Raw genomic sequence first — 14,968 nt, 5'->3', positions numbered from 1 at the left:
ATGGATTTAATCATAGAGAAACTATTTCATAAGTAGATATCGGCGTTTATGTCGCAACTTTTACTGTTAACTCAAGCAGATTACTGTCGATTTTTACTGTTTTGGCCGGGTGAGAGTGTATGAACGGCACAATATGAGAGACTACCAGCGTCACACAGCTTCACGGGAAAGAACTACGTGGACTATCGGCTTGAGGTAGCAGTAAATGTTGCGACTTAAACGCCCTATACCATGGAATATCTACTTATACTATTATTTCTCTATGATTTATTCCAGTTTGAAATGAGATTTTGTTTAAACTGACAGTGTACAAAGTCTCTTATGAATGAAACTGGGTTTACACCAAAGTCATTAACAAAATGTTTATTTTGACCATAATTTATCATAAACATGATGAACATAATTATGTGTTTGTCAAGTTCCGTTCAATCTAATAAAATCTATGAGAAAAATAAACATTTTGTTAATAAGTTTGGTGTAAACGCAGCTTGACACTTCAACAATAAGTTTTTCACTTCAACAATAAGACACAATTATTTTGTCAATATTTTGAACACAGCAATTCTATTTAGAGAAATAATAGCCTGTTGTATTAGGCTACATACAGAAATGAACTTTGCAAGTCACATTATTTTTTGTCTACATCACAATAATTGTCTAATGTTACAATTAATAAACTAAACGCAGCTTTACACTCTTAAATCAGATGCTATTGCCAATCTTGCCTCCGCTAAAAAACGTTTCAACAGATTTCCAGAACTGTGCTAGCCAAGCACGCTTTTGCAATCTAATTAGAACGATCCTCGCAGTGACTTCAAGTTTCTGATAAGTTCCTGGATAACAAACTCGTGCTTCACTAAGACAGTTCTTAAGAACCTTGTAAGGCCTCAAATGAACTAACACTCACCAAGTTCTTGTATATATTTGTTCTTGAAAGTTTTTCTCAAGCCTTGTTCTTCTTGGTCTCAAATAAACTACCAAGGCTAGGCACACACCAGTTAGTCAAGGCAAGACAAGACATGATCAGACAAGTTTAGTCACAATACTTCACATTGTTGCTTATGACGCAACTCACACTGATTAGTCATTGCAATTAGACATGTCTTCATAAGCAACTATGTGAAGTATTGTGACTAAACGTGTCTTGTCTTGACTAACTGGTGTGTGCCTAGCCTTAGTCATTGCAATTAGACATGTCTTCATAAGCAACTATGCGAACTATTGTGACTAAATGTGACTAGTCGTGTCTTGACTAACCGGTGTGGGCCCAGCCTAATGCGAACAATAAGTAGGATAACCGAGCTACAATAACAAAAAACATCCAAAAATTATAATAATCTATACATTTATTTAAAAATAACTATACACTAATGAATTCATTTCTTTTTTCGTTTGATCTTATTCAGTTCTCCCTGTTGCTCCGCACCCCATCCGTATATCTGTCTCACTTTCCGTTTGCGTTCGGCGTCACTGGAGAAAGATAGAGAAAAAGAATTAGAGATGCTTAATCTCAAATGAAACATCAATATTGATTGACAGTTCTATCCAATTTGAGAATATATTACGAGCTAGCATTCATGCATTTTTATTCATTAATGGCTATATTTACAAAAAATTTGAAACGATATTAAGGGCCAGATTCCGAGCTCGGGATTTAGTCAAGTTCTAGACTGTAAACAGCTGGAGTCAGAAACTTGACTTTCCAAAACGGGCCGTAGTCTCAGTAAATAGTCACAGCAAAATAAATCTTTATTTTCTCATGTCTATAATTGGAAACGTTTTACCTCGACGAAATGAAACATTTCTAAATAAATCAAAATAGCTGAAACTTTACACTATTTTCTCTTTATTTTATTTGGTGTTCAATTTTCTAGTTTTTCGAAATTTAATTTAAACGTGGACTGCGACTACGCCCCGTTTCGGAAAGCCAATTTTCTGACTCCAGCTGTTTAAAGTCTAGAACCGGCCCTACAATAGCTCTGGTGAGCCAATCAGAACGATTCTATAGTGAGATTCAAGTTTTAAGTCAGCATCTGATCAGCATTAGTTTGCTATCCTTGGCTGTCATTGGACAGTGTTCCCTTCTAATCAGATTTTCAATTTTCCGCTTCCAACTTTGCAATCCTTGGAAAAGGTACGTACGCACCCGTGTGGGTGAAAACATAGTAGAGTGGCGAATTTAGAGTGAATCAGAAAAGGTGACTGAAAGTGTATCTACAGTACGCGTCCCGTATATTTGCCTCAGTGACTTTGAAACGGCATTTAGGCAAGGTACGGTTTGCGGGGTACTATTCACGGCTTTGAAAAACATCACGCTTCAGAGACCCTGAATCCCTAGATTGAGGAAGCAAGGTAAGTTTCGCGGGGTGATATTCCTACTTTTACAAAAACATTAGCTCCAGAGTTCCTAGATCCCTAGATGGAGGAAGCTCCCTACACACAGAGATTCTTCATGAATGAGAGAGTTGCAACGTATCACCAACAATGGAAAGAGCATGTTGAACCAATGTCAGCTGATAGGCTGTGTTGCGCTAAAAGGACGTAACTCCAAAAATCTCCTTGTGTATCTTTCGGATGCAACACGTTGCTTTCGAGAAGATACAAAAGAGCGTCAGTTGCTTATGGAAAGATACATTTTCGATGTTTTTGAACGGGTAGTATTGTATAGGGGAAGGCGTTGTACCTCGGGACAATTTTTGAAAAATGAGTTTTATTTCAACCTGTGTTTGATAAAAGTAACTTAATTCAATTGTTTTTCAAAGACCAATATTTAGGCAACAATATAAAGTATTGTGCTGACTATAACCTTAGTGTCCGGTTTCCCATTAGGGAACTTTGGACTATATACGGCGAAGTGGAACTACCCTTGGTTCTCCCCACCATTCAAAGCCATACGCTAATAATAAAATTTAGGCAACATATTATCATGGAAACATTCAAAATATGTTTCTATATGAGGAAGTAATTAACTATTTTCTACAGCTCTGCAATGCATCTCAAGGTACGACTTGGTGTTGTACCTCGGGACAAGGGGTGTTGTTACTAGTGGCCCTTCGCCGATAGGCAAAGCTACAGATACCGGACTGTAGCTGGGTGCGAAGAGACCTTAAATGTTCAAATAACTAGTATAATAGAATTGAATTAAGTCGTCAAATCGCCTCACCTCTTGGCCTGTTCGTGGAACTTGATCTTAGAGAGGAACTGCCGGTCGCGTCGTATCTCCCTCAGCGCACCCTTGGTCTCCTGCCTTAGCTTGGCCACCAACTTCTGGTGTTCAGCCTGCTCTTCGGACAGACCGTACTTCTTCTTGCCATCCACACTGCAAACACAAAATAGCAATGAGATAACAATAAAAACAATAAATATAGCAAAATAACAACTGAACAATAAAATTATTCATTTATTACTAGCAGGTAAACCATGCTCTGCAATGTATAATTAAATAAAAAAAATAGATTGAATCTACAGTGTGGTCCACGTTATAATGGCAGTGGAGAAAGATAGGAGAAAAACGTTGCAGATCCTCTGTTTTGTCAATGCTATCTATAGACGGTAGCTGATACAGGTTTATTGATGTAATATTATTAGCTGTTCATTCTCGTTTAAAATAATCAGTTATATTTTATTAATCAAGGAATTATATTTTTCAATAATTCAGTAATTAAGATTGAATATTTTGTTAATCAATTATTAATTCTACATTCGTAAATTTCCTATCCCGAACGTTTATACGCCAATCCTTTCCTTTATATTATAACATGTATTTCATATCCCGTAGATGTATGAGCCACTTCCATCCTTTATAATATATCGTAAATATGAGTTACATCGTGAGAACCTACAGCAGTCAGCAGTTTCTATACAACTTCTTGGAACTCTCCTGGAACTGTTGGAGCCAGCTTTCTCACGCATCGAGCGTCAGTCCTGCTTACAACATCGAAGCGAGAGGTACTCAAAATTCACTTGTTTAAATTTTCTAATTCCAAATTTTGTGTATGTAAAAATAAAGATTTCTTTTTTAAAAAGAAATCTTACTGAACGCATTATTTAGCTTATATAGAAGAATATGTAGATAGAAGAAGAATAAGAGGATAGAAGATAAGCCATTGAACACTCTATTTTATTTATGACCACTCTCAAACAAAGTATGACAAACTGGAAACTTGACCTACTGAAATCTTTAAGAATTTTAAATAGGCCTATAAACAACCTTGGTAAATTAGAAATCTTTATGCAAAACTTCAAGTTAATCAATTTAGTAGTTCAGACGTGATGATGCGACATTCCTGAATATCATATACGTGTACAAGCATAGCCACCTCTAATACAAGACCCCGGCCTACGATATTGCAACGTCGCAGTGTAGGCCTAGAATCTAATACATGATTGGTGAGAAAAATCAGCTGGTATTTTTTAAAATCTTTTTCACCAATCATGTATCAGATTCTAGGCCTACACTGCGACGTTGCAATATCGTAGGCCGGGGCCTTGTATTAGAGGTGGCTATGGTACAAGCCTCTATCCTTTCCTTCATTATATTATAGATGCAAGATAACATCTAAAGTGTTAAAGTGTGCTTCTCACTGAGAATATGAGAGTCACTGTTAAATAAAGAATATTTACTTACTTACTTATTTATTTACTTACTATTACGTCCTAAAGACTCCAGTCATGGAGTATAAGACAAGTCATGTTATTACATAATAATTCTAACACTAAGTGGTTCAACCTAGTTTAGGTTTGAAAGGAATTCTTGTACACTATAAAAAGCTCTATCAACTAAATATTTTTTAATTTGCTTTTTGAAAATCTTCAAATCATCATTACTTTTCAAGATTTGAGGTTGCTTGTTATAAAATTTCCTACCAATATAATCTGGTTTCTGTTCAAATAACCTACTATTGTGACCCATTATATGATAATCTGCTCTGTTTCGCGTATTATACTCATGAACATCTGAATTCTGGATCACACCACTCGTTTTCACATGCATTACAACTTCATATACATACAAAGATGGCACAGTTAATAGACCAAGCTTTTTAAATAAAGGCCTACAAGAGTCTAACCTATTCACTTTCTCTATACATCTGAGTGCCTTCTTTTGAATCTTAAACACCCTGTCCATATTTTGTTGAGATGAATTACCCCATACTAAAATAGCATACCTAATATGAGATAGTATAAGTCCATGGTAAGCAGTTAACAGTAGTTTTTTATCATTCAGCCTAGCAAGCTGCCGCAGGACAAATACCCCAGATGATATCTTATTACATATCCTCTCAATGTAAGGATGCCATGTTAATTTCCTGTCCAATAAAATTCCCAAGAATGCTACTTTCTCTTCTTGGTCTAATTCATTTTCCTCTACAAACACATTTATTTCTCTATCCTCTACTGAATTATATTTACTTTTGAATTGTAGGAATTGACATTTCTTACTATTTATTGTTAATTGCCTTTGCTTCAAGAATTGGACAATTGACTGTACTCCAGTAAAAGCATTTATTTCTAGACTATCTAATAAATAATTGTTAAAGATAAGCGATGTGTCATCAGCAAACAACAGAGCTCTGTGATCTTTTAACTCTTTTGGTAATTGGTTCACATACAACAGAAGCAGTAAGGGACCCAGAATTGAGCCTTGAGGTACTCCAGCCTGGACCTCCAGTTTTGAGATTTAATTTTTACTATTTCATTCCCATCCACCTTGGTAAGCTCAACTGGTTTCACACTGGTTTCTACCTATGAGATATGATTCAAACCATTTTAGTTCTATACCATTCACACCTACAGTTTTTAGTATTTCCAATAATATTCTATGGTTCACACAATCAAAAGCTTTGGATAAATCAAGAAATATTGCGGCTGCCTTCTCACCTGAATCTATTATATCTATTAGTCTTTCAACAAGGGATACTATTGCAGTCTTAGTAGATTTCCCTTTCTGGAACCCATGCTGTTCATCACATATGAAATTAATTTCTTCCAGGTGCATCAATAACCTATTTAAAACTACTCTTTCAAAAATTTTACTTATTACATTTAGAATACTAATGGGTCTATAATTTTCAACTCTTTCAGAATCACCGCTCTTGAAAATTGGCAAAATTTTTCCTTGTTTCAGATCATCAGGGAAAATACCCTGCTCTAGTGAAGTATTAAGGAGATGCAATAAAGGGTCCAGTAATTCATTTTCACATTCTTTTAAAATTTTGCTTGAGACCCCATCCAATCCTACTGTTTTTTTGTTATTCAAATTTTTTATTATTCTTGACAACTCATCTCTTGATAATTGATGAAATTTAAATACCTTTTCAATTGGCTCAGCATTTAATGTAGTTGTATTATAAGTATTAGTGCTCAGTGACTTTTGGAGATTATATGCAACCTGTTGATAATACTTATTGAAAAAGTTACAAATGTCTATACTATCATCCATATAATTTCCATGTTCATCGATTATCCTAGGGACATTAGTAACTGTATCTTTTTGAGCTGCTCTCCTATTTCTATTAATTACCTCCCAAACAGCAGAGTTAAAATTGGTACTAGTTGTTAATATTTCAGCTGTTTTCTTACACTTAGCTTTCCTCACTTCTTTTGCATAGTTTTTCTTTAGACATTTGTATTTGACTTCACTCGGAACATCACTCACTAATTTAAATTCCTCATAAGCTTCCCTAACAATATTTCTTTGAGTAAGAATATCTTCAGTTATCCATTCATCTACTTTGTTTAATTTACTTTTTACTTTGACTTTTTTATTGGACAGCATACACTAATGTGAAACCTTAGAGTATCAATGAATTGCTTATATTTGTAATTTAGGTTACAACTGTTATAAACACTACTCCAATTTTCTTGAAGCAGTTCCTGCTTCAAACAATTTATATTTCCTAGCTCATATTGCTGAATTTCTTTCACAAGAGTTTTTTTTCTGCTTGGATTCTGGCCCTGCAACTTAACATCTAAAATTTGATTGTTATGATCTGATAGATCTGAGCTACCTAACCTGACATTACAACCTTCTATATTTGTGAGGATATTATCAATAATTGTCTGTGAAGTTCGAGTTACTCTTGTATATTCGTGGACCTTAATTTCTAAATTATTCATATTAATTATATCTCTAATATCCTCTGTCATTTTATCCTGCCTGGCAAAATCGGTATTGAAATCTCCTACTACTATAACATTTGTGAAACGAGCGGTTGTAATTTCCAAAAGTATATGGAGCAGCTCACAAAATTTTTGCCAGTCTCCATTTGGTGACCTATAGATACCTAACACTGCTACCTCAAATCGATCATCAATTTTAACCTTAGTCCCGTCACCTCTAAATCCATCTCAACAGAAAATCTCTTAACAAAATCCAGTTCATAAGTTTGGGTATGTTTAGCATTGCTAGTGAATATACATACACCACCACTTCTATGAGCTATTCTACAAAATTCTGATCTCAGTGAATAGCCTGGAATCCTAACTTGATTTATTTCCTTTATTTTTAAGCCATGCTCTGTGAAAATAACAATGTCAGGCTCCTCCTGTTTAAGAAATACTTCTAATCTGTCAATTTTGTCAATCTGAATATTTTGATGATAAATACTAAAAACCTTACCATCTTGTGCTACTCTATCTCTAGCATTTGTAGCTATTTCCCTTTCCCTGTTTTGAGCCAATTTACTAAAAAATCGTTATTTGTTTTTTTGACTGTTTTTAAACCAGAGGATTGCAATCGGCTTTCAATCAGCTCTGCCAATCTATTACAAAAGATTACTTTGCCAGATCGATTTAGATGCAACCCATGATTAGTGAAGTTATGTCTTTTCAGCCTTTCATTTAGAAAACAAATCCCCAGTTGTTTAGAATTCTTATTTTTAGGCTGTTGATTGTATTATGGATTGATTTGTTTGTCGAATTGATTGCTTCATTTAATTCTGGCCTATCAAACCTATTAGGAATAGTACTTATTATTAAGTTTGTTTTTTTGCTGAGTGGCACAATTTCCTTGATTTTTTCTGTTACTTGAGGAAGATGATTCAGGTTAGGTTCATTTATATTATTTGAGCCACCCAGTACAATTAGATAGTCATTTTCATCATGACTATCTACTGTTTATCTACTATACTACTGTTTATCATGGATGTTTTGCATCGGTGATGACTTATGCAAAGGAAGCTTGGGGGTTCTCATCCCATTCCAATGAGGTGTTCAAGATACAAAAGCGTGCTATCCGAATTATAGAAGGCCTTCCAGTATATCATACATGTAGAGGGACTTTTAGCAGACTTGGCGTTATGACATTTTATGGTCTTCTCGTTTATCGGTCTGTTATATATATAAGAAGGAATGGTGACCGTTTTATAACTGTAGGAGCTAGTCACAATTATTCTACAAGACATGGTACCAATTTGCTACTTCCCCAACATCGTCTTGCCTTGTCTGAAGGGGATATAAATGTCACTGGTATTAATATTTATAATAAATTACCAGATAGTTTGAAGTCGATTAATAATGATGCTTTGTTCAAAAAAAACCTTAAAAAGTTAGTTTTAGAAGGAGAGTTGAATGAGTTTTTGTCTGGCTGACTTTTTCTGACCTTTTATTATGTTAACTAAATCCAAAAAACATGTTACCTATGTGTATATAATTGTACTTATGACGACTGCGATATACAGACATTTCTTGTTATTGTTTTTATGCAGAAAATAAAGAATTTGAAATTTGAAATAACATAATAATAACCTATCCATTAAAAATTGTTAGCTTAAGAACTAGAAACTGTCAATAAGTTTCTACTCTGAAGCCTGGTTTTCACTTGTAGAGTTGGTGGTCGAGTAACTGGCATACTAACTCTACCGAGCTAGTTCTACTCTACTTACTTGGTCGAGTAACTGTTTTCACAACAATTGAGAATAGTAGGTAAAGTGTGTTGTCTAGTAAACAGAACTAACCTTAAAACTACTCTACTAGTAGAGTAGAGTAGTTTTAATTAGCATAGTAGTGGTAGAGTAGAGTGAGAAGCGGTGGTGGGGGAAGGCAAGTGGTAGAGTACTATCCCACGATGCTACTCCACTCTACTAAAAACTAGTACTCTACCATGACTCTACTCTACCATGAACGTTTTCATTGGGAGAGTTCACAAGACAGTTGGTACTTGCCCAGGGCACTCTACCATTAACTCTTGTTCTACTGGCGAACAAGTGTTTCACTTGTGCCTGTAGTCACTTGTGCCACTATAGTCAAGTCCACGTTATAATGGCAGTGCTTGATTAGCAATGGTATTGCTATCCTTGTCTATCATACAACAAAGCGGATAGCGCTATCTATTTCTCGCTTTGCTCTGTTGCCAGATCGTCTTTTAACAATGTAGAATAATTGATAATTAACAAAATATTTCATCTCAATTATGAAATTATTGAAAAATAAAATTTCTTGCTTAATAAAATATATTCGATTATTTTGAACGAGAATGAACAGTTAATATTCCATCAATAAACCTGTATCAGCTACCGTCTATAGAAGGCATTGACAAGACAGAGGATTAGCAACGTTGTTCTGCTATCTTTCTCCATTGCCATTATAACGTGGACCTCACTATAGCCGTATAAGAATAATATAATTGATATAGTTATTCCGTATAATAATTAATATCGGGGCACCGATCTTCGCTCGTTATTTTTATTTATTGATAAACAGAACACAATTTCTAAAATGATCGTGTTTATATTTTACAGCTGGTTTTATGTCATCTTATGAATTTCGGGGATGCGATATTTTGATTTTCCACAGAATCACTCGCCCACTTTTTACTATCCACAGACGACGAAAGTCTCAGCTGTTTCAGCCCAGGATGAATTATCCTTTTAATGTCATTCAGCGAGTTTTCCCAAGGATGAAACCTAGTGCAATCAAATTTTTATAAACCTACTATGTTCCAAATTTCGTGAAAATCTTTAGAGCCGTTTTCGAGATCCGTTGAACATAAATAACCAGATATAAAAATATAAACAGAAATTGCTCGCTTAATATAATAGGATTGTTTTGTCTTACTGTCACCACTTTGGATTTTTCTAGTGTTGTTGGTGAAATAAATTCAATTAAACTGATGTGAATTCAAAACGAACGGAATGGAAACTATTCTGTGTCATGTTTTCAAGATCTTTTTGAACTTTTTCACCAAATAATAAAAACCCACATGTTCTTCTTAACCAAGAGAACATTTCCAATTGCCACTGTTGAAAATAGATGGACGCTTGCCGTTTGAAATTAATTTGAAAAAATTGCTTATTTACTTGAAGAATTGACCGCAAGTCGTTATAAATACATCAAAACCGTGTACCTCATTTTTTCAAACGTTCTGCAATCATCTTAAATAGTTATTTGTGCAACTAGTGCGCAAAGTGACAGTTTGCTGCACCGAAAGAAACGTTTACGCCCGAGCCGTAGGCGAGGGCGGAATGGTTTCTTGAGTGCAGCAGAGGAACTTACGGCGCACGTATTTCACATTAAGTTTTTCCTACAGTTACCATTGAATATGAGAAGTGGGTAATTATGGGTAAAATTGCCTGAAATCCATCAAATGTTTTTCTGTGTAATTTTATTATTGATAAAAACCTTAATTTATTGTCAAATTGAATAAAAATGTTGTCCTTGGTTATAATATCTAATACTAATAATTTGCTCGTTGTGCTTCGTTGCACCTCTGCTCACTATAGCAGCCCAGTCACTGTTACCAACTTCATTTTGATTTTGCTGCACTGTTGCTCCATATAACCATCTAAGTATTTTGCGTTGCCATGTTGCAAATCTGGAGTGCAGAAAAAGTTTTCCCGCACTAGAGCGGAAAAGTGATTCTTTGCGTTCTGTAATCAGTGCAGCAATGGCCACTTTTCAACGTAACTGTAGGAAAATGTATGAATTCGGGGCTACTTTCTTGTATTTATAAAATAAAACTATAGTACCCTTTGAAATAAATAAAATAATAGAATAAGGACAGAATAGAATACAAATCATTATTAGATTTTTATTTTTATGACCTGAAGATGGTGTGATCACCGAAACTAGTAGTTATAATTTGTATTTTTATTCTATTATTTTGGGTGAAGATTTCTTGATCCATTCCGAGCTGCTTTGTATTAACACACTTTTTTTATGTATTTGAACACGACATGCAGTCGAAGTAGATATTAAAAACTTTCACTTACTGACTGATGTACTTTCAATCGTCTAGCGATCATTTTCAACAGTGTAGACCGGAAATGTTTTGATGGTTAGGAAGATTTGTGGTGTTTATTATATGATCAAAAACAGCTGAACTTCAACAGCTTATGTGAACAGCTGAATTTCAAATTCAACAAACTTTTTGATCACATAATAAACACCTCAAATCTTCCTAACCATCAAAACATTTCCGGTCTACACTGTTGAAAATGATCGCTAGACGATCGAAAGTACATCAGTCAGTTAGTAGAAGTTTCTAATTATTTACTTAATAATTGACTGCATGTCGTGTTCAAATACATAATAAAGTCTATTATTTTATTAATTTCAAAGTGTACTATAGTTTTGTGATAAATTATTCTGCTCACAGATTGTCAATTTTACTTACTTAGGGCCGGTTGCACAACAGCCGGTTAAAGTTTAACCGTGATTAATTTCACGAGAACCAATCAGAGAAGGCGTTTTTGTAAAGATGGCTCCTCTGATTGGTTCTCGTGGAATTAATCACGGTTAAAATTGAACCGGCTGTTGTGCAACAGGTACTTAGACTACAATTTTTACTTACATCTTTTCTATCAACGGCTCGTAGAGTTTAAGAGCTTTCGGTCTTTTGGCTTCCGACACAATATAATCCATTTTCTTATTGCAAATCTTGTCAAGACTAGTCTTCAGTTGGTCCAATATGTCAGCTACACTTTTCGGATATTTTGAGATCTGAAACAAACCAGAAAAATAAATATTATTTCATTAACATAATATAAAACAACAGAGAAATGTTAAGCTTACATCAGCCCCCTATGGGTTGGGGGAGCTTTGAGTCGAACATCGGACTCAAGAATGTGTTGAAAACCAGAATTCACCCACAGTATCCCTGCTTGTCGTAGGAGGCGACTAAAAGGGGCCCCCTTTCCAAAGCCCTTCTTCTCCTTCTTAATTGAATGAGCGAAGCGAATTCTATGTTTCAAGTCAATCGGCGTTTGTCTGTTTGTTTGTTTGTACCGCAGTTACAGTCGCAGTTATGGTCCGATTTGGTTAAAATTTGGTATACAGGTACTTTGAAACAAGGTACATGTTAGCCAACATAACTAACTTAATACATCTAGTGAAGAGAAATAGTAACTGGAAACTTCTAATTTACTGTTGTCTGAATATATTACAAAGAATGTATAAAATTTGTATAAATTAATTGAATATAATATAATCTATGAAATTAATCTATAAACTTAGTCTGAGTTGGGGGACCAGCTGACAAGGGTCTTTTAAATGACAACAAAACACTGGTCACCCTTGTCAGCTGGTCCCCAACTCAGACTAGGTTTATAGATTAATTTCATGGATTATATTATATTCAATTAATTTGCCCTATATATTTTATACATATTTTATACATTCTTTGTAATATATTCAGAAGTTTCCAATTACTATTTCTCTTCACTAAATGTATTAAGTTATTTATGTTGGCTAACATGTACCAATTGCAATGTTCACCTTAACCTTTTAGCTTTGGTGAACTTGAGAATGTGACCAGTGTGTTCACGAAACCTTGGTCGTGTACTAAATAAAACAGTGTAGAATTTGACAACATATTTGTGTTTTTATTCAGTTATGGAACGGTTCTACAATATTGACAATGGCGAATCTTCAATAAATTTTATTTTTCAATAATGAATTTTCATAAGGATGAAATATCTTTTTAATTGATATTATTAATTCTACATTGTTAAAAAACCATCTGGCAACAGAGCAAAGCGAGAAAGAATTCAAATTCAAATTCAAATTCAAATTGTTTTATTCATAAAATATTACATATTCACAAAATATAAAAGTGTTATAAATTACATGAATAAATTCTCGCTGCCTGGATGATTTGTCCGTGTGCAGGGAGGAGTCGCAAATTATCAGACAGAGGGCAAACACTAGCAATAATAAAATAAATTACAAACTATGAATAATAAATAAATTTGAAAGAATAATAAGAGAGTTTATTTTAATAATACATTTTAAAACTTAAGATAGAAAAAAAACAATAAATAAATAAAATAAAAGTGTCAGCTCGACGGCGTTTAAAGGGCTGAGTTGGGAGTAATATAGCTTTATTAGCGTGGTACTGTGTGTAATATTTGAATGTTATTCTGTGTTCAGAACTAGAAATATTCATCTATATGGAGAATGTAGAAGAGCCTCCGCAGCATCCGAACCGATGCAGAGCAGCCACCCGGTCACTCTCCGCTTGTAGACGGCAACGCTAACCCCCTCAGTAGTTGAAATCTCGGCCGGTACATTACGGTAAAGCCAATGGGCTAAATGAAAACAGTTTCCAAGTTGAATTGAATTACTTAAACGGGGAAATTGAATATTTATATGCAATCTGTTTCTAGTGGGATAATAATGTTGAATTTCATTGAAGACAAAGTTACTTTTTTTTATAAAGACAAGTAAATTTTTTATAAATAATTGTTTTATATTTAATACAGGGAATTCTTGGAAAAGTAAATGTGTTGGATATCTATGATTTTTGGCCAATAGTGTTTTAATAAGTGCTCTCTGTGAGACCGCGACAGGACGCAGGACACCCAAGGAGGCACCGCCCCACGCCAAGATGCCATACTCAAGCAATGTCTGCACATATGCATAGTAGACAGAACGACAGTGTCCAGGACTCAGGAACCTTCCCAGCTGTGCAAAAGCATATAGAGATAAAGAGATAGCATAAAGAGATAGCGCTATCCGCTTTGTTGAATGATAGACAAGGATAGCAATACCATTGCTAATCAAACACTGCCATTATAACGTGGAACTCACTATACAGTATGGTGTGACCTTGACCAACCTTGAACTTGGCAATCAGCTGATTGAGAGGAGCGAAGATGACCTTGGCGGCGGGCAGCGAGGCATACTGGTCAGTAGCCGTGTGCAACAGCCTCAGGGCCACTCCAGTCGCTGCTATCCGGAACTGGTCATCGATCTGCGCTTGCGCGTCCACGCTCAAGTCTGAGCAGCTGAGACGGATGGCCGATGGAGAATTGGCACTGCTGCAAACAACCATTTATATAAATTATGCTGTAGGATAGTTTATTGAAAAGCAACTGTATTAGATAAAATAAATAAATTATGGTTTATCAATAAACAATCCACTTTTTAAGAAAGTTTTTTATTTATTTAAAACACATGTTACAAGTATAACTCTGATCTGCGCTCAGATGAGTGAGTCCGTCCGTCTTACTCGAAGTTTGATTGAGGACTAACTGACAAAGGCACTCTACTATAGTCAGGTCCACGTTACAATGACAGTGTTTGATTAGCAATGGTATTACTATCCTTGTCAATCATTCAACAAAGCGGATAGCGCTATCTCTTTCTCGCTTTGCTCTGTTGTCAGATCGTCTTTTAAAAATGTAGAATTGATAATCAATTAACAAAATATTTCATCCCAATTATGAAAATCATTATGAAATTATTGAAAAATATAATTTCTTTCTTAATAAAATATAATTGATTATTTTAAACGAGAATGAACAGTTAATATTACATCAATAAACCTGTATCAGCTACCCTCTATAGAAGGCATTGACAAGACAGAGGATCGGCAACGTTGTTCTCCTATCTTTCTCCCCTGCCATTATAACGTGGACCTTCAAGGAAATTTAGTTGTAATTTTTTGGGAAACGAGAGCAAGTTATTATAGTAATATGTGCACAAACTATCAACTATTATACATTACTATTAATTCTGAATAGAAAAG

The 14,968-nt window shown here is 34.8% G+C and overlaps 2 protein-coding genes across 26 annotated transcripts in view; both read right to left on the bottom strand.

The window, feature by feature from the left end:
- LOC111054275 (zinc finger protein 2 homolog) overlaps positions 1-14,968 on the bottom strand; it is a 217,774-nt gene that overhangs the window by 87,272 nt on the left and 115,534 nt on the right. The gene's annotated exons all lie outside the window — the stretch shown is intronic.
- Positions 1,329-14,968, bottom strand: part of LOC111060692 (nucleolar protein 14 homolog) — a 47,844-nt gene continuing 34,204 nt past the window's right edge. For 2 of the 3 annotated variants that reach the window (XM_039419791.1, XM_039419790.1), the window contains exons 12-15: positions 14,057-14,258; positions 11,792-11,940; positions 3,164-3,319; positions 1,329-1,470 (exon numbers count right to left, since the gene is read on the bottom strand). In XM_039419791.1, the coding sequence (XP_039275725.1) occupies positions 1,377-1,470; positions 3,164-3,319; positions 11,792-11,940; positions 14,057-14,258 (601 nt within the window). In that variant the 3' untranslated portion in view covers positions 1,329-1,376. The remainder of the gene's footprint in view (positions 1,471-3,163; positions 3,320-11,791; positions 11,941-14,056; positions 14,259-14,968) is intronic. The other variant, XM_039419792.1, reaches the window with a different exon arrangement.

This window comes from Nilaparvata lugens, chromosome 1 (genome assembly GCF_014356525.2).
Source record: "Nilaparvata lugens isolate BPH chromosome 1, ASM1435652v1, whole genome shotgun sequence".
NCBI classification, from domain to species: domain Eukaryota; kingdom Metazoa; phylum Arthropoda; class Insecta; order Hemiptera; family Delphacidae; genus Nilaparvata; species Nilaparvata lugens.
Note: the sequence above shows the minus strand (reverse complement) of the source record. Positions and strands in the feature narration are given on the sequence as shown.